Source organism: Zea mays, chromosome 4 (assembly GCF_902167145.1).
Source record: "Zea mays cultivar B73 chromosome 4, Zm-B73-REFERENCE-NAM-5.0, whole genome shotgun sequence".
Classification (NCBI taxonomy): Eukaryota; Viridiplantae; Streptophyta; class Magnoliopsida; order Poales; family Poaceae; genus Zea; species Zea mays.
Genome location: NC_050099.1, coordinates 26,394,055 through 26,418,742, shown reverse-complemented (window position 1 = coordinate 26,418,742; position 24,688 = coordinate 26,394,055). Strand labels below are relative to the sequence as shown.

The window sequence follows — 24,688 nt, the reverse complement described above, 5'->3', positions numbered from 1 at the left end:
TTTCCAATTCTCATTTTACTGTCCCCAATAATTTCTTGCACCTATGTTATCCATGGATCTTCTTTCAGTGGGACAAATTACAGACCACAATTGTTTTGTTGGATTTGATGACTCGTCTTGTTTTGTACAAGATCGTCGCACATGGGATGTGATTGGGACTGGCCGTCATTGTAAAGCTGCTCCTCGTCTGTACATCTTGGATACCTTACACCTTCCTTCATCTACTGCCTCTTCGAGTCATGTGCTCTTTGCTGCATTGGCATTTGCTGCGTCATTTGCCCAATGACACCATCATCTTGGTCATCTATGTGGATCTCGTTTGTGTACTCTAATAAAATCTGGTTGCTTAGGTCATACATCTGTTGAGTCTAGTTTCCAGTGTAAAGGTTGTCATCTTGGAAAATAAATACAACTTCCATATTTCCCTAGTGACTCATTCTGCTAGACCTTTTGATTTGATTCACTCAGATGTTTGGGGACCTGCACCTTTTGTTTCAAAAGGTGGTCATAAATATTATGTCATTTTTATTGATGATCATTCTCGTTATACTTGGATTTACTTTATGAAACGTCGCTGTGAGTTGTTTTGCATTTACAAATCTTTTACTTCCATGATTCACACGTAGTTTTCTGCTTCCATTAAATTTTTTCGTCAGACTCTGGTGGTGAATTTTTATCTAATAATTTTCGACATTTCTTGACTTCGAAGGGTATACTTGCTCAACTTTCTTGTCCTGGTGCTCATGCACAAAATGGCTTCGCTGAACGCAAACATTGACATGTCAAAGAGACTGCACACACTTTGTTGATATCATCTTTTGTTCCTTCACAGTTTTGGGGTGAAGCTATTTCTACGGCGGTTTGTCTCATTAATAGACAACCATCGTCAAAACTCTCTGGCAAAACACCTGGTGAAGTTCTTTTTGGGACTTCACGATATGATCATCTTCGAGTTTTTGGATGCACATGTTATCTTGTTAGCACCCTGCGAACGAACTAAATTGACTGCTCAATCTGTTGAGTGTGTTTTTCTTTGCTACAGTCCCGAATGTCAAGGCTATCGATGTTATGATCCGTCTTCTCATCGCATTCATATTTCACGAGACGTGAGTTTTCATGAACATAACCGTTCCACAACTGTCGTGGTTTCTGGAACCAGGGAACACTGAGATTTGTGTTCGGCAGGGGTGTTAGCGCACTCACTCTGAATGGTGAGCTACGGGAGGCTCGAGGGTGGATCTGAGGCGAGTTGGTTATACTGGTTCAGGCCGGGGCCCTAGTCCAGTGCGGTGTTAACAATAGTATTGCTTGAAACGTGTTACAACTGGGTGCTGGTGTGAAGTTGTGGAGATATCCGATCATGCTTGGATGGGGGTTGTCTTGCCCTTTTATAGCCCAAGGGTAGACGTTACAATGCAGACTAGTATTGTGCTGGGGTGGAGTTCGACCTCTTGCTTCTGGGCCTTGTAGCCACTACGGTCTCGTCTGTTGGGTCGTGCTTCTGGGCCTCGTAGCCCTTATGGAGTTGTCTGCCGAGGCGTGCGCTGTCGTACCCCTGGTATGGCATTGTGTCTCGTTCGCCTTCCGATGGGTTCCTGTAGCTACCCTTATTTAGACGTGGCGGTGTTTGGTGGGTTCTGTTGAGTCAGCTCATGGCGTGGCTTAGGGATGTCTTCAGTATAACTTCGTCTTCCGTCATCCCCTTAGCGTCACCTTTCATCATGCGTAGGTGCACGTCTGGTATGGCGTATTGCCTCATCCCCTCTGGCGTATGGGTCACTGTCGAGACCCCGATGCTGAGGTCTTTACTGCCAGGGTCGTCTGGTCCCACTGGTCAGCAGGGATACGTATCCGACGTCGTGCTTGACAGAGATCGTACCGCTTCCACAGTCTGGGTATCGCTCGGTGATGTCCCATCGTGCTAATGTGGCTTGATAATACTAGGTCGGCTCTTCCTGAGAGCCGACTGTTGTGTTGTTGGGTTGCCCGGTGGGCCGGTTGGTCGGCAGCCTCGCTTCGCTGGGTTGCTCGACGGACAGGTTAGTCGGCAGCTTCGCCTCGCTGGGTTGCTCGGCGGGCAGGTTGGTCGGCAGCCCCGCCTCGCAGGGTTGGTCGGCAGCCCCGCCTCGCTGGGTTGGTCGGCAGCCCCGCCTCACTGGGTTGGTCGGCGGATACATGTTTGGTGGGCAGGCCGGTCGGCTTGGCGGTCCGTCCCCGGGTGGCTTTTTGGACCTTCCCGCTGAGCTGCTTGGCAGGCGGGCCGCCCGGTTCATGGGCCGTCTTTGGGAGGCCTTCGGGCCTTCTTTGGGTACCCCTGTTCCCAGGTGCCCAACAACAACTCGTTCACCAGCTCCTCATATTTTCCCAAAGAATCCACCTCCTTCCTATGTCTTCCCCCCATTCCTGTTTCTTCATCTGTGCCACAATCTTCTCCTATAACCACATCAAATGTTCTTATTCCCATTACACCACCACTCACTTCCACATCATCTTCATCTTACTCCTCTAAACCACCAGTCACCCAAACCTATATACGTCGTTCCTGCTCTATTGTCACAGATAGTCCTGATGCAGAACCTGTTGCAGATACTTGTACTAACAATATTGAGTCACTTGCTGTTTTTAATCAAGGATATTGTCTTCGTGACCGTGGAAACATTGAACCTCCAGATCGTTATGGTTTTCCACGGGCTGCTACAGTAATTGTTGAACCATCTACTTATCATGAGGCTTCTAGTATCCTTGAGTGACAGCTTGCTATGCTTGAGGAATTGGCTGCTCTTGAACGCACGGGCATGTGGGATATTGTTCCTTTACCATCTAATGTTGTACCCATCACATGTAAATGGGTCTTTCGAGTTAAGACAAAGTCAAATGGTTCCATTGAGCGCTACAAAGCTCGTCTCGTGGCTTGTGGTTTCCAACAAACTCAAGGGCTTGATTATGATGAGACTTTTGCACCAGTTGCTCATATGACTACTGTTCGTACATTAATTACTGTTGCAACCTCATCCTCTTGGACTATCTCTCAGATGGATGTCAAAAATGCTTTTCTTCATGGTGATCTGTATAAAGAAGTTTATATGCATCCACCTCCTGGCGTTGATGCACCCTCAGGGCATGTTTGTCGCTTTCAACGTGCCTTATATGGTCTGAAACAGGCCCCTCCTGCCTGCCTGGTTGAGAGATTCAATTCTGTAATCAAGGATGCTGGTTTCTCTTCTAGTGATCATGATCTAACATTATTTATTCATACATCCCCAAAAGGTCGTACTATACTATTATTATATGTGGATGACATGTTGATTACAGGTGATGATTTTGAGCATATTTCTCAAGTCAAGAAGCACCTTAGCAAAGAATTTCAGATGTCTGATTTGGGTATTGAGGTCCTACAGACCAGAAAAGGATTTTATTTATCACAGTCCAAGTACATCCAAGATCTTTTTCATCGTTCTGGTATAGACCTTGTTGGATCCTGACCTCACGCACGCATCTTCGGCGGAGGGCGGTGTGGCGAGCGCCGGGGCGGAGGGCTGCGCGGTTGCAATGACCGGGAGTGTGAGGGAGAAGTGTGGAGAGAGTGAGAGAGAGGGGTGAGAGGGAGGAGCTGCGGCTAGGAGAGAAGCTGCTCCGCTGCTAGGAGAGAGGGAGAAGTAGTAGGGAGAGAGGGAGGCGACTGGGAGTGGGATGGGAGCGGGTGAAATGTGGGTAACCTAATTTTAATGGGCCAAGTGGGCTGATTTGGGCTGGTTAGACTATTCTTTTTCTTTTCTTTATCTATTTTCTCTCCTTTATTAATATTTTTGTCCTACATATTTTCTTAAATATCAATATTTTCCTATTTTTAACTATAATTAAGGTGCCGCCTCGCCTTACGCTTTATCGCTTAAAAGATAAAAATGGGGTCACTTGCCTTACCGCTTTAACAACTATGCTTGGTGTATCTTGTGACAGTCCAACACCTCTTTTATGTGATAACATGTGTGCTATACAAATTGCTCATGATCCTGTGAAGCATGAACTTACTAAACATATTGGTGTTGATGCATCATTCACGGTCTCATTGTCATCAAAAGACTATTGATCTTCAATATGTGCCTTCAGAATCTCAATTGGCTGATTTCTTCACCAAAGCGCAAACAAGAGCTCAACATCATTTTCACTTGATCAAACTCAATGCTTCGTATCCTCCATTTCCACCTTGAGTTTGAGGGTGGGGGGGGGGGGTTTAAGGCCCATCGCCCGTCCTATTGCTATGGCCTGCTGGCCTCTATATATAATCTCCACAATACCTATGGACTAATCATCCTTTGTCATATCCAAAGGTAACAACTTCATTCGTTTAATGCAATGGATGCAGTCTTTTTTTTCCGGATCACACGTGAGAGCTGTGTATCATTATATTAAGAAGGCAATAACCTATGCAACCCACTGACACACCCGACTAGGTCATATTAAATGAGTACGGTTCTTTTTGATGCTTGATAAAACAAAACGATATGTAACTGTGCTTCTCTAACATGGAAGTAGACTACAGGTGATGGATATTCTGAAGTTGGCTTCTGAGATGGACTTGAGTTGTATTAAAGCTTATAAACTTGATGCTCTCAAATCTGTACGGAAAACTGATGAAGCAAGAAGCCTTGGCATGGCTGATAATCACAGTGAAGCAATTGAAACACCAACAGAGGACCCTTGCCATGCCACAGTAGGTGGGAGATCTACCAGTGTAGACGAAGACAGCTCAACAACAACAGTGGTGTTTTCTGGTAAGTAGAATGCAGATTTGCACCTTTTTTATGCTATTGATATTATGTCAGCTTACACATTACACTTGCGAGTTCCTGTGATCCTTTCGTTCACTTGATGGATTGCATGCACATTCAATAGCTTATTTAAGTACTCCACAATTCAGTGCGAGGAACTATGCCTAAATTGTTTAGGTACCACTTATTTCCTCTATTCAGAACTACATGACATTTTAAATTTAAGTGGTCAAAATTCCTCAAGTTGGATCACTCATGTGTACAATACTATTCATATTGATGCCCTAAAAAGTATCGCTATTGGATTTTTATCTAGGAGATGCTTAAAAAGTTATGTTTTTGATGATTAAATATCATCATCAATCATCATCAACAATAGTCTTTTAGTCCCAAGCAAGTTGGGGTAGACTAGAGTTGAAACTCAACAAGATGTCACCAAAAGGAGAAAGAGAGAGAAAGGGGAGGGGAAAAGCTTTTGAGAGCACTAAAACGAAAAAGGCATAATCACGGTTCGGGCACGTGGATAGCTTCTTTTCAAGCACTTCTATCCAAACACAACTCCATTGGGATATTCCATTCCTTCAAGTCCCTTTTGATTGCCTCCTCCCTTGTCAAGTTTGGTCGACCTCTACCTCTCTTCACATTATTGTCCCGTCTTATGATGCCTCTATGCACCTGTGCCTCTGGGGGTCTTCGGTGGACATGCCCAAACCATCTCAACCGATGTTGAATAAGCTTTTCTTCAATTAGCGCTACTCCTAGTCGATCACGTATGTCATCGTTTCTCACTCGGTCCAATCTTGTGTGCCCACATATCCAACACAACATACACATCTCTACGACACTTAGTTGTTGGATATGTCGGCTCTTAGTAGGCCAACACTCAGCCCCATATAACATAGCAGGCCTAATCGCTGCCTTTCAACTTCTGTGGCACTCTCTTGTCTCATAGGACTCCCGATGCTTGATGCCATTTCATCCACCCCGCTTTGATTCTATAGCTAATATCTTCATCAATATCACCATCTCTCTGTAGCATCGATCCCAAATAACAGAAGGTATCCTTTGGTACTACCTGGCCTCCCAAACTTTTCTCGAAAACGCGCAGGAGAACTGCACCCCTTTATAAATTAAGAAGATGGAATAAAGAGGTCTAAAGTAGACCATACATCAGCAGGCCTCCTCACGGGGGCCAGAAAATAGCATACAAAAAAGCATTTATCATGTGAAAGAAAAAATCAACACACCACCCTAGGGAGCAGCTGCAGAGGCAGCCAAAGAACATAGACCTTTCGCCCCAGCTGCTTCCCAATGACTTCTCTCCTCATCTGCCAAAGCAAGGATATAGGTGAGGCAAGGAGACTCTCCATCAAAGACACATTTGTTCCGATGGATCCAAATAGTCCAAGCACCCAGGATGATAAGGGAGTTAAGTCCTTTTTCTGGTAACACCTAAGACCACATCTAAAACCTCCTCCCACCAATTCAAGAAGGAGGTGACCGCCGGCTGGGGGGCAAGGGAGTGTAGCCCACATTTCCGGAAAAGCTGGTACCAAAAGATTCTCGAGAAGGAGCAAGCCACCAGAAGATTATCTAGAGTTTCTTCAGCTTGGTCACATAGAAGACATTTCTCAGGGTGGTTTAGGCCTCTTTTAGCTAATCGATCTGCTGTCCAGCATCTATTATGGACAGCAAGCTAAATGAAAAATCGACACTTTGGTGGAGCCCAAGTTTTCCAAACCCTTGTGTAGTGCCCAAAAGAAACTGAACCCATGAACAGTCCATTATAAGCGGATTTTGCAGAGTACTTTCCATCTGGGGCAATACTGAAAATATGTCTGTCTTCAATTCCAGGCTGCAACTCAATGGCTGAAAGCATCTCCCATAGCTGGAGGTAATCAATCAACACACCGACTGAGAGAGCCCCTTTTATATCAGCAATCCACTTCCTGTTAGTCAAAGCTTCACTCACAGTTCTGTTGTTCATAGTCCGCTTAGGAATTGTAGCTAGGAGCTTAGGCGCCAGGTCTGCAATTTTTTTATCGTGTAACCATTTGTCTTTCTAGAATTTGGTATAGACCCCATCACCAACTTCAGTGAGCACGACCTCATTAAAGAAGGATGTGGCCTTTTTTGGAATTTTAATTGGGAGACCAACCCAGGGCCTGGAGGGGTCTGTTTTAGACAACCAGAGCCATCTCATTCGAAGGGCCCAACAAAGCTCTGTTAAACTGGAGATACCCAGCCCACCAAGCTGAAGGGGCGGCAAACCTTTCTCCATGCCACAAGGCAGTGCCCCCCTTTCACCTCTTTTTGACCTCTCCATAGGAAACCTTTTCTTATTCTGTCAATGGCATCTAAACCCCATTGTGGGATATCCACTGCCATTGCTATATAAACCGTCATGCTGGTAAGCACATGCTGAACTTGGATTCTTCTCCCTGACTTACATCTCCATCCTCACTAATTGTAGTACCAAAGTCACATCTCATATATTCAGTTTTGGTCCTGCTAATTCTAAATCCTTTTGACTCTAGGGTCTGACGCCATAACTCTAGCTTTCTATTTACTCCTTCCCGGCTTTCATCTACTAGAACTACATCGTCAGCGAAAAGCATACACCAAGGGATATCTCCTTGTATATCTCTCGTGACATCATCTATCACTAAGGCAAATAGATAAGGGCTCAAAGCTGAACCTTGACGTAGTCCTATGTTAATCGGGAAAACATTTGTATCACCATCAGTTGTTCGGACGCTAGTCACAACCTTGTCATACATGTACTTGATGAGCGTAACATACTTTGTTGGGACTTTATGCTTATCCAATGCCCACCACATGAGATTCCTAGGTATTTTATCATAGGCCTTTTCCAAGTCGATAAAAACCATGTGCAAGTTCTTCTGCTCCTTATATCGCTCCATGACCTACCTTATTAAGAAAATTGCTTCCATGGTTGACCTTGCAGGCATGAATCTAAATTGGTTCATGGTGATATGCGTCATTCCTCTCAGGCGATGCTCAATAACTCTCTCCCATAGCTTCATAGTGTGGCTCATGAGCTTAATATCTCGATAGTTGGTACAACTTTGAATATATCCCTTGTTCTTGAAGATTGATACTAATGTACTCCTCCACTCACCGGGCATCCTGTTTGATCGAAAAATATGGTTGAACAACTTGGTTAGCCAAACGATAGCACTATCCCCAAGGCATTTCCACACCTCTATCGGGATACCATCCAAGCCCATCGCCTTGCCCCCTTTCATCCTCTTTAAAGCTTCTTTGACCTCTGATTCTTGGATCCTGCGTACAAAGCATTTATTTAAATCATCGAAGGAGTCGTCCAATTGGGTGTCCATAGTCTCATTCTCACCATTGAAAAGATTGTCAAAATACCTCTGCCACCTCTGTTTGATGTCTTGTCCTTTCACCAAGAGTTGATCCATCTCATCCTTAATGCATTTAACTTGGTTGAGGTCCCTCGTCTCCCTTTCCTGAATCCTAGCTATCTTATAGACATCTTTCTCCCCTTTTTTTGTACTTAGTCTTTGGTAAAGATCATCATAGGCTCGACCCTTTGCCTCACTCACAGCTCGCTTTGTAGTCTTCTTTGCCACCTTATACCTCTCTATGTTGAACGCGCTCCTGTCATGGAACAAGCTCCTGTAACATTCTTTCTTCTCCTTTATGGCCTTTTGAACATCCTCGGTCCACCACCAAGTATCCTTAGATTCACCGCCGCTCACTTTGGTCACTCTAAACACCTCTGACGCCACCTTCCTAATACAAGTTGCCATCTTCACCCACATGATGTTTGCATCTTCTTCTTCGGACCAAGCGCCCTCCACAAAAACTCTTTCCCTAAAAACTTTGGATCTCTCCCCTTTGAGTTCCCACCACTTTGTCCTCGCAATTTTGACTTGTTTAACCCTATGGGTACTGATCCGAAAACGGAAGTTAGCCACCACAAGATTATGTTGGGGCACAACACTCTCTCGAAGTATCACCTTACAATCCAAACAAGCTTGGTTATCTTTTCTCCTTGTGAGCACGAAGTCGATCTGGCTCGAACGATGGCCACTGCTAAAAGTCACCAAATGAGAATCTCTGTTTCTGAAGAAAGTGTTGGCTATCACTAGGTTGTAGGCTACAGCAAAGTCCAAAATATCCTCTTCTTGATTCCTACTACCATACCCGAAACCTCCATGAGCCAGCTCATAACCTACATTTTTTGAACCTACATGACCGTTGAGATCTATGAAAAGGTTCTCATTGGTGGGTACCGTTCTGACCATGTCATCTAAGTCTTCCCAGAACTTCCTCTTTTCGCTCTCACTGAGACCAACCTAAGGGGCATATGCACTTATAATGTTCAAGACTACATCCCCAAAACTAGTTTGACTAGGATAATCCTATCTCCCTGCCTTTTGACGTCCACCACTCCATCCTTGAGGGTCTTATCAATCAGGATACCTACTCCATTTTTGTTTGCCACTGTTCCTGAGTACCAAAGTTTGAAACCAGTGTTCTCCACCTTAGCCTTTTGCCCTTTCCATTTTGTCTCCTGGACACATAGGATACTAACACGCCTTCTTCTCGCTGCATCGACTAACTCTCTTAGCTTACCTGTAAGGGACCCTACGTTCCAACTACCTACACGGATCCTAGTCGGCTCAACTAGCTTCCTTATCCCTCGCACCCGTTGAGGCAGATGCGAAGACCCTCACATTTGTCACTACACTCGGGCGCCGATGTAGCGCGCCACTAAGGAAGCGACGACCTGATCCTTGCTCACTTGACACCGCATCCAGATCACGACACGGCGCGCCACCAACGGGGTGGCATCCTGGCTCTTTCCCATTTAACGCCATACCCGGGTTCCGATATGGCGCGTCGCTAAGAGGGTTACACCCCAACGGTTTTCTATTGGGTTTCATCTCCATTTTGAGTGGCTAAGTTTTTATAGCTGACTCACCACGTCTAACGCAACCCTCCTCCTTGTACCTGGACTTGGGACCAGGCTATGTTGAACCAACATATGCTGAGACAACATAGGCGGAGTTGATGATTAAATATATACAACAAAAATTGATGGTCAAAGTGCCTTATTTGAGAAAAAAGGAAAACTCGACTGGTGGGGGTGGGGGATGACACCCCCTGGGAGGTACCAAACCCTAGCTGGCCAAGAAACTAGTTGACCAGTTTTCATGGAGGTATCCACATTTCACTACCAACTGAACAAAATCATGCTATTGCTTCGATCTCAGATTTCTTGTTGGAGACCGTATCTTGTCCAAAGCATCACATTCTTTAACAGAGGGAGTAGCAAGGTTTTCAAATCATCCGATAAATCACGATTAATCATCCTGGTCGGTTGCATGATCTTGATTAGGGACTCCGAGCCGATTAGGATGTCTGATCATCTAATCGTCCGAGTACTCGTCACCTAATCGTGACTGATCGTCTATTTTGGTAGCTACTCGACCAGGAATATGGAAAGACATCTGATTCTGACTGGGTCCAAAGAACTGGCGTCTCGTTTCCATCCTGGTGCCCTATTGATTGGGGTTATTAAAGGAACTGATTACCTGATTGGCTAGGCTTTCCGAATCCCAATTTCCTTTCCTAATTTCATCTCTGTGTCTCTTATCCTTCCTGGCCGCCGGCCGGCTGCTCTTTCTTTTGCTTCCTGGCGTCTCCTCCATTCCTCCTCTCTTCCCTGAGAAAAACGCCGGCTTCTGGCGCTTCCTCCATTCCTCCTCCTCCCTGACCAACTCCTGTGGTGCTGACGCTTCCCTGATCAAGAACGCCGGCTCCTCCAGTCCTCTTTGACAAACTCCCGCGACTCCTCTGTGATCAAGAATTGAGGAAGATGAAGGTACCGTGATCCCTGTCCCTGATCAAGCTTTGGTTTGAGTTTGGTATGAGTGTAGCAGTACACCATGGATGAAGCATTCAGTTTACCAGTTTGGTTTGAGTTTGATACTTTGATTATCTACTGCTATAGTTTTGTAGTCCTAGGTCTGCTGTTTGAAGTATATTATATACTCCCTTCGTTCTTTTTTATTTGTCGCTGTTTAGTGCAAAAATGAACTAGCGAACGACAAATATTTAAGAACGGAGGTAGTAGTATATAACTGTACACTATAGTGTATATAACTATATATTATTATATATGTCCTGATTAGTACAGGACATTTAGGACGACTAGGTGGCCGACCTATCACCGACTAATCGTCCTGGTCGACGTCCTAATCGTGATTACTCGCCTAATCGGTCACCATCAACGACCAGGCGACTTGAAAACCATGGGAAGTAGAGATTATTACTTCCAATTGCAAATATAAATTATTTTAGAATTTTTATTATCCAAATGCTTACAGCTTCAACAATGGATATATAAAAAGTTACGTAGATTCACCAATATATTCTTGGTGTTATTAGATTCATCATGAAAACACTTTCATAGTATCTGATTCTTTCTATTTAAAATAATCACAGAGTATGCTTGTTGAATTATTTGAAACAGTTTTGATGTCCTAAACAACTTATATTTTATGAGAGAGTGGTATCATCATCACAGCCTCCAAGCTAGATGCTAGATCACTCGTTCACTCTAGATGAAGTGTATTCCTGATACAGAAACTGAACATTCTTTTTTGGTAGATAACAAAAACCTAAATTCCAAAAGATACATTAGCAAGGCAGAACTCAGGAAGAATTTAAGGCAGATGAAGAATGGACCTGGAAGAAATAATTGCTCTGGTGGTAGAGTTGAAAAGTCAAAAGGATTTTGTCCTAACAGCTTTGATCGTGTCCTCCTTGATGCTCCATGTTCTGCGCTTGGCTTGAGACCTCGGCTCTTTGCTGGTGAGGTAAGTTCCACCTAATTTAGTTACATTGTTGATTACCAATTCATCAATGCTATAAAAAAGACTTAACTTTGTTACGGATAAAGAGACTCAACTGGATGATTGTATTGAGGTCCAAAGGGGACTATATAAGTATACATGAGGGACATAGGAGGAAAACCCCAGGCTAGGAGATTACAATAATTCCCTTGACTACTATACCTTAACATCCCCTCTCAAATGCAACGTGAATGCAATGTCGTTGCATTGGGGAGTTGACACTATGCACTAGACTTGAAAAATAAAAGAGACGAATTACGCACTAAACTTGAAAAATAAAAGTGACGAATTACATCCAAAATCCAAAACAGTAGATGTCGTCAAAGCATGCAACTCTTGAACAATGTTGATGTAGAAAAAAATCTCCACAGGTGGGTACTGTCTTCACAACCTGCCATTCAGCAAATACCTCAAGTCTTCACAAAACAGTTCTTCAACTCTTCAAATATATACCTTGCTTTGGAGACTTTGAACTTGACAAGAATAAAGAGATGTGTCAAATCAAGCCAAAGGAAGAGCAGAGAGATCACTGGTGCAAGATGGCAAACAGGACAAAATGGTGATGTGACAAATAAACAGCCATTAATCATGATGTAGCAAAATTGTTATGGAAGAGAGTCAAGAGACTGAGGGCATAGTCGCATCAATGATGATGAGGATTAGCTAAATTATCGGGACTGAGCTAACCATGAAACAAAATAAAAAAGGCTGGATCTGATAATTTTTGTGGACTCTCATGGTTGGACGAACTAGAGATGTGCAACTGGACTTGGATGGACACACATGCAATTAAGAAAAGGAATTTAGAAAATAGGCCTCAACATACTATAGACTTATAGAGTAGCAAAATATAGGTGATAGCAATAGTAGAAGATTGAAAGTGCACGCTGAAGCAGTGGTAGAAGAATGAAAGCACACACTAATACCATGACACGAGTAAAGAGAGACTGAACTGGATGATTATATTGAGGCCAAAATGGGACTATATAGACTACATGAGAGACACAGGAGGAAAACCCTAGACTAGGAGATTACACTAATACCCTTGACTATTATACCTTAACAAATTTTGTTTTTGAATCAGTTAAAATAATGGGCTCATAGTTGATTGCAAGCATGTGCTATAAATTTTATTTTGAGAAGAATATGGTGATTAGATAATAGATAGTGCTACTCTTTTGCCCACATAGATAGCACCTGATACCGAGAGTGTGAGAGCATGGAAGCAGTTTATAATATTCAGCTAGTGTGGTAATCTTAAAATGATCATATAAATTTCACATTCTCATATGCTAATGTATCTTTTGGGATTTAATTTGTTCTATCTATCTATTGTCACCTGGATTTTTGAAACTCCTGAATATATGTTTTGTTTCTTGGCAACTTTTTGGACCTGAGCTTGACATGCTATCCATTCCAGTTAATAGCTAGATGTGCTTTTTATCCTGTTACCTTGAGTATTTGCTTGTACCAGTTAATAACATCAAATATTTATTTTGATTTTTAGACCCATTATTATGACAGGAAACTCTAGAATCGCTGAAAAAACATTCGAAGTATCAGAGGAAAATGTTTGATCAAGCTGTCAAGCTAGTTCGTCCTGGTGGGGTGATTGTTTATTCAACGTGAGTTTCTGTCCAACTCCATACTTCACCTGAGGTAGAAGATTAAAAAGAATTTGCACATGTAGTTATTTTAGCTGGCAGCTGGATGACCAACATTTCAACTTACAGCTGTTCCAAGGTTGCATTAGGCACTATGTGCTCTCTAGGTGGTGATCCACTGCTTAGAGCCTAAGTGAGCCTAGGCGTTTTAAGGTAATAAGTGTTAGAAACTGCAGATATGCTGTTGCTTGGCATAATTGCCGGCCAACTTTGTATAGGAAGTATTGCCATAGATAGATAGAGAGATATGAGGGGAGCATTACAATCTCTTTGAGGGCTTATTTGGTGACCAAGAAATTGGAGGGGATCCATGGGGGAGGAATCCCCTTGCTATTTTTGAATAGCAAGGGGATTTCTCCCAAACCAGCCCTGATTGAGGATAGTTTCCTGTTTTAGGATGTTTCCTTTGGTGTAATAGGTTTCCTTTAGCCTCTCACCTTCCTCCCTTATATGTATGTAACAATATTGTCTCTCATCAATCATTCAATATTTTTCCTAAATCATCTCTCATGGTATCATTATGGCCCTTTATTTTCCCTCTACTTTAATATATGGGTGCGCAGTCCTCCTGCGCTCTTTCGAGAAAAAAAAAATCTCTCATGGTATCGGATGCCTAGTATCTGTTCCTGCCCTCCCTTCCGTTCCAGCGCGCCTATCTTCTTTCAGGTGCTACTCCAACCTCCCCATGGCTAACCATCCTGTGCTTCAGCCCGTCGACCCTGTTCTCTCCCAGGGCATCGATGTCCTCCACCCTACCGATCCCACGATCGTAGATTGGGAGCGCGTGACCCTCGCTGCCTGCAACGCCGCCTTGGCCCGCATGGAAGCCGCCGATCAGGAAGCCGCCGCTGCTCAACGCGAACGAGACACTGCAGACGCTCGTGTCCGCGCGGCTCTTGCTCGTGCCGCCCAAGAACGCACGACGACCATCTCCCACCTCCCCGACGCCGACGATGCCACGTCCTTCCGCTACCTCCGATGGTGGCATCCCTCAAGTCGATGCCTCGACTCCTCTCACTGTAGCTCTGCTCCAACATGAAGCTGCCACCCTCCTCAACTTGCACGCCTAGGCCTCCTCAACTTGCACGCCCAGGTCGTCGCCGTACAGAACATCTGCTCCCTCGTGCCACTCCTCGACGTCAACTCTACCTTCTATGCCCGGTGGTGTGAATCCTTCCTCCTGACTCTCACATTATTGTTGGCAACGGTAATCTCATCCATGTCACTTCCACTGACACAACTCATCTTCCTCATAAAAGATTTGATTTCTGTTCGCCAATTTACCACCGATAACAGTTGTTCCGTCGAATTTGATCCGTTTGGTTGCTCTGTGAAGGATCTTCCCACTCGACACAAGATCATCAGATGTAACAACTCCGGACCACTCTACCCTCTGCAACTTCCAGCTTCTGCACTCCTTGCATCCACTCCTATGTTGTGGCATCAGCGGCTTCGACACCCCGATCAAGCCATCCTGTCTCACCTAGCACAATCATCAGCTATCTATTGTAATAAAAATACTAGCAATCATCTTTGCCATGCCTGTCAGCTAGGCTGTCATGTTCGCCTCCCGTTTCATACATCCTCCTCTCGTGTCACTCGTAATTTTCAGTTAATTCATTGTGATCTCTGGACATCACCTATAACCATTGTTTCTGGCCACAAATATTACCTCGTTATTTTGGATGATTGTTCCCATTATTTGTAGATGTTTCCCTTGTGCCTCAAATATGACACCCTCACCAATTTCTTTGCCTACGTTCGCACGCAATTTGGTGTCACCATCCAAGGCGTCCAGTGCGATAATGGCTGCAAATTCGACAACCTACGCGCCCGCACATTCGTCTCCTCACATGGAGTCCACCTACGCATGTCCTGCCCCTACACTTCTGCTCAGAATGGGAAGGTCGAGCGCACCATTTGCTCCATTAACAATGTCATTCGCTCCCTGCTCAGTCTAGTATTCCCCCCAGGTTCTGAGCCGCGGCTCTAGGCACCGCAACCTATCTTAACATATTACCCACCAAAACCCTTGCTCTCTCCACACCTCACTTCGCCTTGTTTGGCAAAACCCCATCCTATGAGCACTTTTGTGTTTTTGGTTGCAAATGTTATCCTAATCTTTCCGCTACCGCTCCACATAAACTTTCCCCTCGCTCAGCCCTTTGTGTCTTTCTCGGTTATTCCCCTCACCACAAAGGGTATCTTTGCCTTGATCGTTACTCCAACCACATAATCATCTCCTGTCATGTTGTCTTTGATGAAACCTCATTTCCCTTTTCTGAGGACAACACCCCATCCACACCTGCGACATTCGATTTTCTAGATGATTTTCCTAACATGGTTACAGTTCCCTTTGAACTGTCACCTATCTCTTCTTTTTCAGGTACTCCAGTGGTCCCCTCGCCTCTTGGGCGCCCTGCTCCGACGACTACTTTGCCGGTCCTCCAACCACCATTGGTCTAGTCACCTGTCAAGCTGGCTGGTACTCTAGGTCCTTCAGCCACCCAGCCATCGGCCTCCTCGTCATCTGCAACATCTACTTCTGGGACACCTCCTGTAGCTTCTTTTGGGATGCCTGCACCGTGTCCGACATCGACTGCTTCCCTTGCACCGCTCCCTGCCGGTCCTGCCGGTCACTTCTGTGGGCGGGTATATTCCCGTCGCCCACCCCTTGCTCCCACGTCGTCGTCCAGTTCTCCAACAGCCTCTGCACCTACCATTCATGTTGGTGTAGTTCCTGTTGCTCCTGTGGTCAACCAGCATGACATGATCACCCGTGGCAAGAGTGGTTTTTGGTTTCCAACATTATTTGAATCCTCAGCATTGTCTCCTATCCCGAGGACATATCATGTCGTGCTTGCTGATCCCAATTGGCGCTTAGTCATGGAACAAGAATTTTCTGCTCTTATTGGCAACCATACTTGGGATCTTCTTCGTCGCCCACCACACTCTAATACTGTGACTGGCAAATGGGTCTTCAAACACAGGTTCAAAGTTGATGGTTCTCTAGAACGCTACAAGACACACTGGGTTCTTCGAGGGTTTACTCAGCGTCTCGATATTGACTTTTCAGAAATTTTCAGCCTTGTGGTCAAGCCTGCTACAGTTCAGACAGTTCTTTCTTTGGCGCTCTTGCATAGATGGCCAATTCATCAACTAGATGTCAACAATGCCTTTCTCCAGGGGACTCTGTCAGAAACTCTCTACTGTGTTCAACCCACTGGTTTTGAAGACTCTACTCACCTTGATTATGTGTGTCGTCTCAATCGGTCATTATATGGGCTTAAACATGCTCCTTTTGCTTGGTACAACAGATTCGCCTCTCATCTTCTTCAACTTGGATTTGATGAGGCAAAGACTGACACATCTTTATTCGTCTACCACAAGGGTGCTGACACTATTTATCTCCTCCTATATGTGGACAACATTGTCTTGACTGCCTCCTCCATGCCTCTACTACGACGTACCATCACTACACTTCAACATGAATTTTCACTAAAAGATCTTGGACAGCTCCACCACTTCCTTGGTATGCATGTTCAGCATTATGCCTCTGGTCTCTTTCTTTCCCAGTGCTAGTATATGATAGAGATACTTGAGCGTGCTGGTATGAGTGACTGCAGGCCTTGTGTGACTCCTGTTGATATCAACCCCAAACTCTCAGTTGTTGGCGACCCTGTCATAGATCCAACGGATTTTCGCAGTATTGCTAGAGCTCTGCAGTACCTCACTTTCACCTGTCCAGATATTGCATATGCACAAGTCTGTCTACACATGCATGACCCACGGGAACCGCATTTGGCTTCCCTTAAGTGTATCCTGCGCTATGTTAGAGGCACCCTTCATTTGGGACTTCACATACGCCCTTCCCCTCGGTCCGAGCTTGTGGTTTATTTTGATGCTGATTGGGCCGGCTGTCCAGATACTCGGAAGTCCACCTCAGGCTACGCTGTCTTCGTTGGCAACAATCTCATCTCCTGGTCTTCCAAGCGCCAGAACACGGTCTCTCGTTCCAGTGCCGAAGCCGAATACCGCGTTGTTGCTAATGCGATTGCTGAAGCCTCTTGTCTACGTCCCTCGGTGGTTTATTTTGGTGCTGATTGGGTCGGCTGTCCAGATACTCGGAAGTCAACCTCAGGTTACGCCGTCTTCGTTGGCAACAGTCTCATCTCCTGGTCTTCCAAGCGCCAGAACACGGTCTCTCGTTCCAGTGCCGAAGCCGAATACCGCGTTGTTGCTAATGCGGTTGCTGAAGCCTCTTGTCTACGTCAGTTGTTGGCCGAGCTGCACGCTCCCCTCCCCAAGACTTCCTTGGTGTACTGTGACAACACAACACCATTTATATGTCCTCTAATCCTATTCAACATCAGTGTACCAAGCATGTGGAAATTGACCGTCACTTCGTCCGGGAGGTGTCCCTCGGTGATGTTCGTGTGCTTCATGTTCCAACGACATCCTAATTCGTAGATATTAAGTTGCATGCACCAACCAGTTCAACCGAAAAGCTTAAGCTGATAGGAGGTGAACAATTCATTTATATTATATTCCAACACTCCCTCTCACGTCGAGCCTCTCTTGGGTCTCAGACGTGGAATAGGAGCTTGCAACAATTATTTTATTAAATTGCGCTAGCCAGGATTCGAACTCATGACCTCTGCTTCTGATACCATATTAAGTTGTATGCACCAACCAGTTGAACCCAAAAGCTTAAACTGATAGGAGGAGGTGGACAATTCACTTATATTATATTCGAACAATAGATATTTTCACTAAAGGATTGCCTTCGCGGCTTCGCCAGTGTTAACTGAATTCTGGGACAGTCTCAACGTCCGCTCCACGGACGCTAACACTGCGGTTGGGGGGGGGGTTAGAAACTGTAGATATGCTGTCACCTGGCATAATTGCCGGCCACCTTTTGTATAGGAAGTTTTGCCATAGATAGATAGAGAGATATGAGGGGAGGATTACAATCTCTTTGATTGAGGGCATTTTCCTGTTTTAGGATGTTTCCTTTAGCCTCTCACCTTCCTCCCCTATATGTAACAATATTGTCTCTCATCAATCATTCAATATTCTTCCCAAATCCTCTCTCAATAAGGTGTTTTTCTAGGCATTATATATATACTTGTATTATCTTCTAAAAGAGACAAATAGCAGAATAGTGGGTTAACAGTTCAGTTAGTCAATGGATCCTTTTTTGTACTCTTGTTTTTGGCCACCATAAGGAGGCCTCTTGATGTCTGTATTGGTCCACTTGGACCTCAATCTCTTTCTTCTTAATATAATGAAGCGTAGTTCTGCGTTTTCAGAAAAAAAAAGATAGACAGAAAGGCCCAAGAGTCCAGCCCACCTCCCACTCTAATCTTATCAATTTGCTTGCTCCGTCCTCCTAGTTCCAGCCACAGCCGCACTCGACCCGTGCCTGTTACCTGTACCTCACTGCGTCCGTGCTCGTTGCCCACTGCCTCTGCTCCTCTAGGCTCCACTTGTTGCCCGTCGCCTCTGCACGCCCTCCTCCGACCGTCACCTCCTGACCGCACCCGTGGCCCATGCTCCTCCCAGCCGCACCCCAGCCTCCGCCCACCACCCGCGGTCTCCTGGGAGTGCCCACGGCCCACCCTCCTGGCCGTGCCTGCCGTGAGCTTCTTCCCGGCACACTCTGCCTCCGTCGCCACCTGTCATCCTTCCCTCATGCAGCGTGGCCTTGGATCTGGGGACATGCTGCCTATCTTCTGTCTTACCCCTTAGGCAAGGTGGTGCCCCTCTGCCTAGCGTTTAAGCGCACCTAGGCGATCGCCTAATAACGCCTTTTGGAACACTGGCTGTTGCTTATTGGATGTGGTTTTTTTTCTCGAACACAGGAGAAGGAGAGGTACGCATCATTATGTTAAAAAGTGAATTGGGGTGGTGTGTGTGTGTTGGGGGGGGGGGGGTGGGTAGGTGGGTATTAAAGCCCCATACAGATCACACACCTACCAGAAAATACAATTCACGTGCCTATAAACACTTACTGGACGTGGCTAGGAGCTCCTAAAGCCACCTAATTTGTCCTATCCAGACTCCAGAGATTGAACATAAAGGACAGGACCAGGTACAACAGTGGAGCTAGTGATTTATCATCAGAAAATCATTGTAGTTGCTGCATAAATACCAGTCATAACTATGTAGTCAAGAAATTTAACATTAGTCAAGAAATCAACTATAATTCATATATTGCAGGACTATCCTTGATTGCTATTCGATTGAAGAACTTGATTTGTAATCCTAGTTTATGTACATATGGTTAATTTACAATGTTATCCTATCTAGTATCTGCATATCATACAATACGAACTGGTATAGTGGTAAGTGTGATTACCAATTCAAAGGACAAACAACAAAACTCAGTGAATAGTTTGTTAGTGCTCAATCCTTTCTTCTCTGCATTGCCGATGTATTATAAAGCAGAGCTTAGTGAATAATGTTTATTAGTGCTCGTGTCTTTCTTTTCTGCATTGCAGGTGTACTATAAATCCAGGGGAGAATGAGGCTTTGGTGAGATATGCATTGGATACCTACAAATTTCTTTCACTAGTATCACAGGCAAGTTCCATCATTTGCAACATTTTTTTGCTTGATAATGGATCAGTGGATTAATTTGATTAATTTGTACATTGTTCATTTTTTTACCAATATTATCTTAAACTACATCAGGAAGTAGGTTGCAAAATAAGAAAGTAGTTCATAAAGCCATACACTATAGAATGCCATGTTATATATACCTGCTTAGGTTTTTCGAACTGTGCGATGAGGTTGAGATGCAAAGGAACTTGATTTGGTAGTGTATATTGATAATATGTCACTTCAAAGTTCAGATATCAAATCTTGTAATCTTGCACATCATGGCTCTGGTCTTCACATTATTATTCAAAAGATGGACGCAAGATTTTCCAGACTACTAAAATTGATAATTTACAAGACTTTTGACTGCATTTTCCACATCATCTTCATTCTACTATTTCAGTACCCGAAAGTTGGAGGGCCTGGTATTGTTGGTTCGTGCGAGCTGTTCAACAAGACATATACTGAGTAAGATTATCGTTTTCACCTTGTCAGAAATTCAACAGCTGAGCCTGTTATTCAGATAATTCTTGGACAGTCCATTTCATTTATTGGTAGCTATTGGCAACTCCCCTAAAACTGGAACAGGACTGTTCCAATACTTGCTGGGTAATCTGGTGTTTTTCAGGCCAGAAACTGATCAGTTAGTTCTTGAGGTGCATGTAACGTTTCCTTATGTCCAAATTCAAATAATTTGGGTGCTGTACCATATATGTTATATGTGGCATTGGAAATTGGGTAACTTCTTTATCGAGTGAAACTAGCAAGTGGTTTAGATTGATCACGTCAAATTGGAGGGACTATTGGGCCAAATTCTCATACGGTTTTTTGTCAGTATATATGTTATATACTGGAACATTGAAAAAGTTTTTTTTTCTTCCTGGTGGTGATTTTACATGTTTTTTGTCACTTCTTATATCATTGGCTGGGAGGCAAATAATCAGTTGTTTATGTATATAATGCTTAGTGAGGCATATTAGTTAGGATTAAGTCCTAATTTGCCTCCTTAACTCTTGTGTTTGTTTAATCTTAACCTCCAACTACAATTCTGGGTGAGCCAAGTAGTTGAGGTTCCAAGCATACTCAATTTGTAGTTTGGGGCTTAATTTACACAGGTACAAGCGCTTTTTTGGTGGGGCGTGGGGTGGGGGTGGGGTGGGCAACATGGACTTAATCCTGTTAGTTATAACTTGTAAGATATTTATTCAGCTGTGAGACTTTTCTTTTCATGATGCATCTTACTGAAAGTTGTCCTTCCAACTCTGACAAAACTTTCAAATGCACCTTACTGAAAAGTTGTTTTTCCTTCTCTGAAAAATTCATGCCCTTGCAGGGAATGGTTGAGAGAGGATGAAGCTGACCTTGTTCAGAGGTTTGATCCGTCATCATCAGTGGATACCATTGGTTTCTTCATCGCGAAATTTGATGTTGGAGAGAAAGATGAATAAACAAACGTGACTGAAATTCCAATGTTTGGCATTCACAACTTACGCTAGGGATATCAGCATTGAATTTTCTGCAATCAGATGGCTCACGTATACCCATGGAGTGGAATGCAGCGTGCCCCCTGAAATTTTGTTTGCCAGTGTTTGATATTTTCTTTTGTTCGAAGAACATTGTTCATTATGGTGAAATGATGGGGCAAATTAGATTCAAGCTCCTGTAGTCCCGTTTCCAAGAAAAAAGTTACCGGGTACCCGTATCCGTCCGGGTGTACCGGGTATTTTCTGGGTATTGGTCCTCCCATTCCGTCCTGTATCTAGGGAGCATTTAACCGGGTAGCACCAGCAAAATTGTCCTGATTTAATATTCGATATTTGGTTTGGCTATCCGGCCCGTTTTCATCCCTAGGTGAATAGATAATCTGGAAAAATCATAGCTTAAAACAAACATGTACCTCAAATTATAAGTTAGCTAAAAAACTAGATCCAAGAGAGTGAGAAGGGAGAAGCTCTTGCACTCGTTGCTCTTCAAGATTGTGAAATTATAAATAGAGCAATAACACAAGTGAAGATCAAAAACATAAAATAAGGGAGGGAAAATAAATTGCAAAAGATCAAGAACATAAGACATGTAATCATGGATCTCAAATTATAAGTTAGCTCAAAAACTAGATCCACGAGAGTGAGAGAAGGAAGAAGTAGAGATGGCAATGAGTACCCGCGACCCGATACCTGATGGGTATTTACTCTATTAGGGTATGTATGTGGGCTAAATATTCTACCTGTGGGTCTGTTATTGGGCAAAAATCTTCACCCAATGGGTAAACGGGTATTAGAACGTTCCGCCTTCACCCATACCCGTTAACCCATGGGTATAAAATACCCAATATAAACTTAGCCCAAGCATGAACTTGGACTTTAGTCATCCATCTTTTTTACTATTTAACAAACCATAATGTCATAGAAGGCTTAACGACAATTTAATGACCATGTAATGGAACATGTAATGTGCTATGTACTACTATCCTAGTGTTACTATTTTATCCAATTATCTTTGGTGTGTTGAATGGATGGTTAAATGATGCTAGAAAATTTTGTAATGGTATTTATATGGATATACTTGACATTTGTATAGTATAATATTTTGATACATGTTTAATTTTCGTGGGTACAGGTGACCCGATGGGTGACCCATACCCACATGGGTATGGGTATGGGGGTAAATCCATACCCACCAGTGTATATGGGTGACCCGGTGGGATTATTTTTGTGTCGTGGGTATGTGTATGGGGTAGTAATACCCGGTGGGTATTTACCCATTGCCATCTCTAGGAAGAAGTTCTTGCACTTGATTACTCATCAAGATTGCGAAATTATAAATAGAGCAATAACATATGTAAAGATCAAGAACATAAAATAAGGGAGAAATAACAAATTGCAAAAGATCAAACACATAAGACACATGTAATTTTTCTTGTGGTTCGGTCAAGTCTCAAATGCTTGCCTACTCCATATTATGGTGTTCCAAAGAACGATGGTTGCACTCAACCCTTCTCAAGTGATCTAATGATCAACTTGAGTCCATGGTTCTTGAAAGGGAATTAGGCTTACACCTAGTTCCTAAATGATTTTGGTGGTTGAATTGCCCAACACAAATAATTGGACTAACTGGTTTGCACTAGTGTACAAGTTATACAGGTGCCAAAGGTTCACTCTTAGTCAATAAAAAGACCAAGTATTAGGTTCAACAAAGGAGCAAAGGGATAACCGAAGTGTGCCCTGGTCTGGCGCACCGGACTGTCCGGTGTGCCACCGGACAGTGTCCGGTGCACCAGGGGACTTCACGCTGAACTCCTCACCTTCGGGAAAATCCAGAGGCGCTCCACTATAATTCACCGGACAGTGTCCGGTGCCCCAAGGAAGAGCGGCTCTGGAACTCGCCAGTCTCGGGAATTCGCTCCGCTATAATTCACCGGACTGTCCGGTGAGCCAGCGGAGCAACGACTACTTCGCGCCAACGGTCACCTGCAAGCACATTTAATGCGCGCCAGAAGCGCGCAGAAGTCAGGCACGCGCAAGACGGTGCACCGGACAATCTACAGTACTTGTCCGGTGTACACCGGACAGCCAGGCGAGCCCAGAAGTCAGAAGCTCCAACGGTCGAATCCCAACGGCCTGGTGACGTGGCTGACGCACCGGACTGTCCGGTGCACCATGCGACAGACAGCCTCCACCAAACGGCTAGTTTGGTGGTTGGGGCTATAAATACCCCCAACCACCCCACATTCAAGTCATCCAAGTTTTCCCACTTCAACTACTTACAAGAGCTCTAACATTCAATTCTAAACACACCCAAGTGATCAAATCCTCTCCAAACTCCACACAACGCCCTAGTGATTAGTGAGAGAGATTTGCTTGTGTTCTTTCGAGCTCTTGCGTTTGGATCGCTTTCTTCTTTCTTTGATTCTTCATTGCGATCAAACTCACTTGTAATTGAGGCAAGAGACACCAATCTTGTGGTGGTCCTTGTGGGAACTTTGTGTTCCAAGCATTTGAGAAGAGAAAGCTCACTCGGTCCGAGGGACCGTTTGAGAGAGGGAAAGGGTTGAAAGAGACCCGGTCTTTGTGACCACCTCAACGGGGAGTAGGTTTGCGAGAACCGAACCTCGGTAAAACAAATCCACGTGTCTCACTCCTTATTCGCTTGCGATTTGTTTTGCACCCTCTCTCGCGGACTCAATTATATTTCTAACGCTAACCCGACTTGTAGTTGTGATTATTTTTGAGAATTTCAGTTTCGCCCTATTCACCCCCCCTCTAGGCGACTTTCAATTGGTATCAAAGCCCGGTGCTTTATTAGAGCCTAACCGCTCGAAGTGATGTCGGGAGAACTCGCCAAGAAGGAGATGGAGACCGGCGAAAAGCCCGCTACAAGCCACGGGAAGGCTTCATCAGGAGAGTCCCACAACAAGGAGAAGAAGAAGGAGAAGAAGACTTATTCTCACAAATCGCATCGGAGTGGCGACAAAATAAAGAAGATGAGGAAGGTGGTCTACTACGAGACCGACACTTCATCACCTTCTACCTCCGGCTCCGACGCGCCCTCCATAACTTCTAAGCGCCATGAGCGCAAGAAGTTTAGTAAGATCCCCTTACATTATCCTCGTACTTCTAGACATTCTCCATTACTTTTCGTTCCATTAGGCAAACCGCCAACCTTTGACGGTGAAGATTATGCTAGGTGGAGTGATTTAATGAAATTTCATCTAACCTCACTCCACAAAAGTATATGGAAT

General features: G+C 44.3%; 1 protein-coding gene across 4 annotated transcripts in view; it reads left to right on the top strand.

The window, feature by feature from the left end:
• Nucleotides 1-21,758, top strand: part of LOC100279356 (NOL1/NOP2/sun family protein) — a 31,212-nt gene extending 9,454 nt beyond the window's left edge. The window contains exons 7-12 of one of the 4 annotated variants that reach the window (XR_564964.3): nucleotides 4,541-4,772; nucleotides 11,439-11,642; nucleotides 13,208-13,308; nucleotides 19,851-19,932; nucleotides 20,354-20,418; nucleotides 21,284-21,684. Coding sequence is in view for 1 of the 4 variants with exons in the window: in NM_001152373.1 (NP_001145845.1) it covers nucleotides 4,541-4,772; nucleotides 11,439-11,647; nucleotides 13,208-13,308; nucleotides 19,851-19,932; nucleotides 20,354-20,418; nucleotides 21,284-21,398 (804 nt within the window). In the remaining 3 variants the exon portion in view is untranslated. 4 annotated transcript variants of the gene reach the window in all.
• The last annotated feature ends 2,930 nt before the right edge of the window (nucleotides 21,759-24,688 follow it).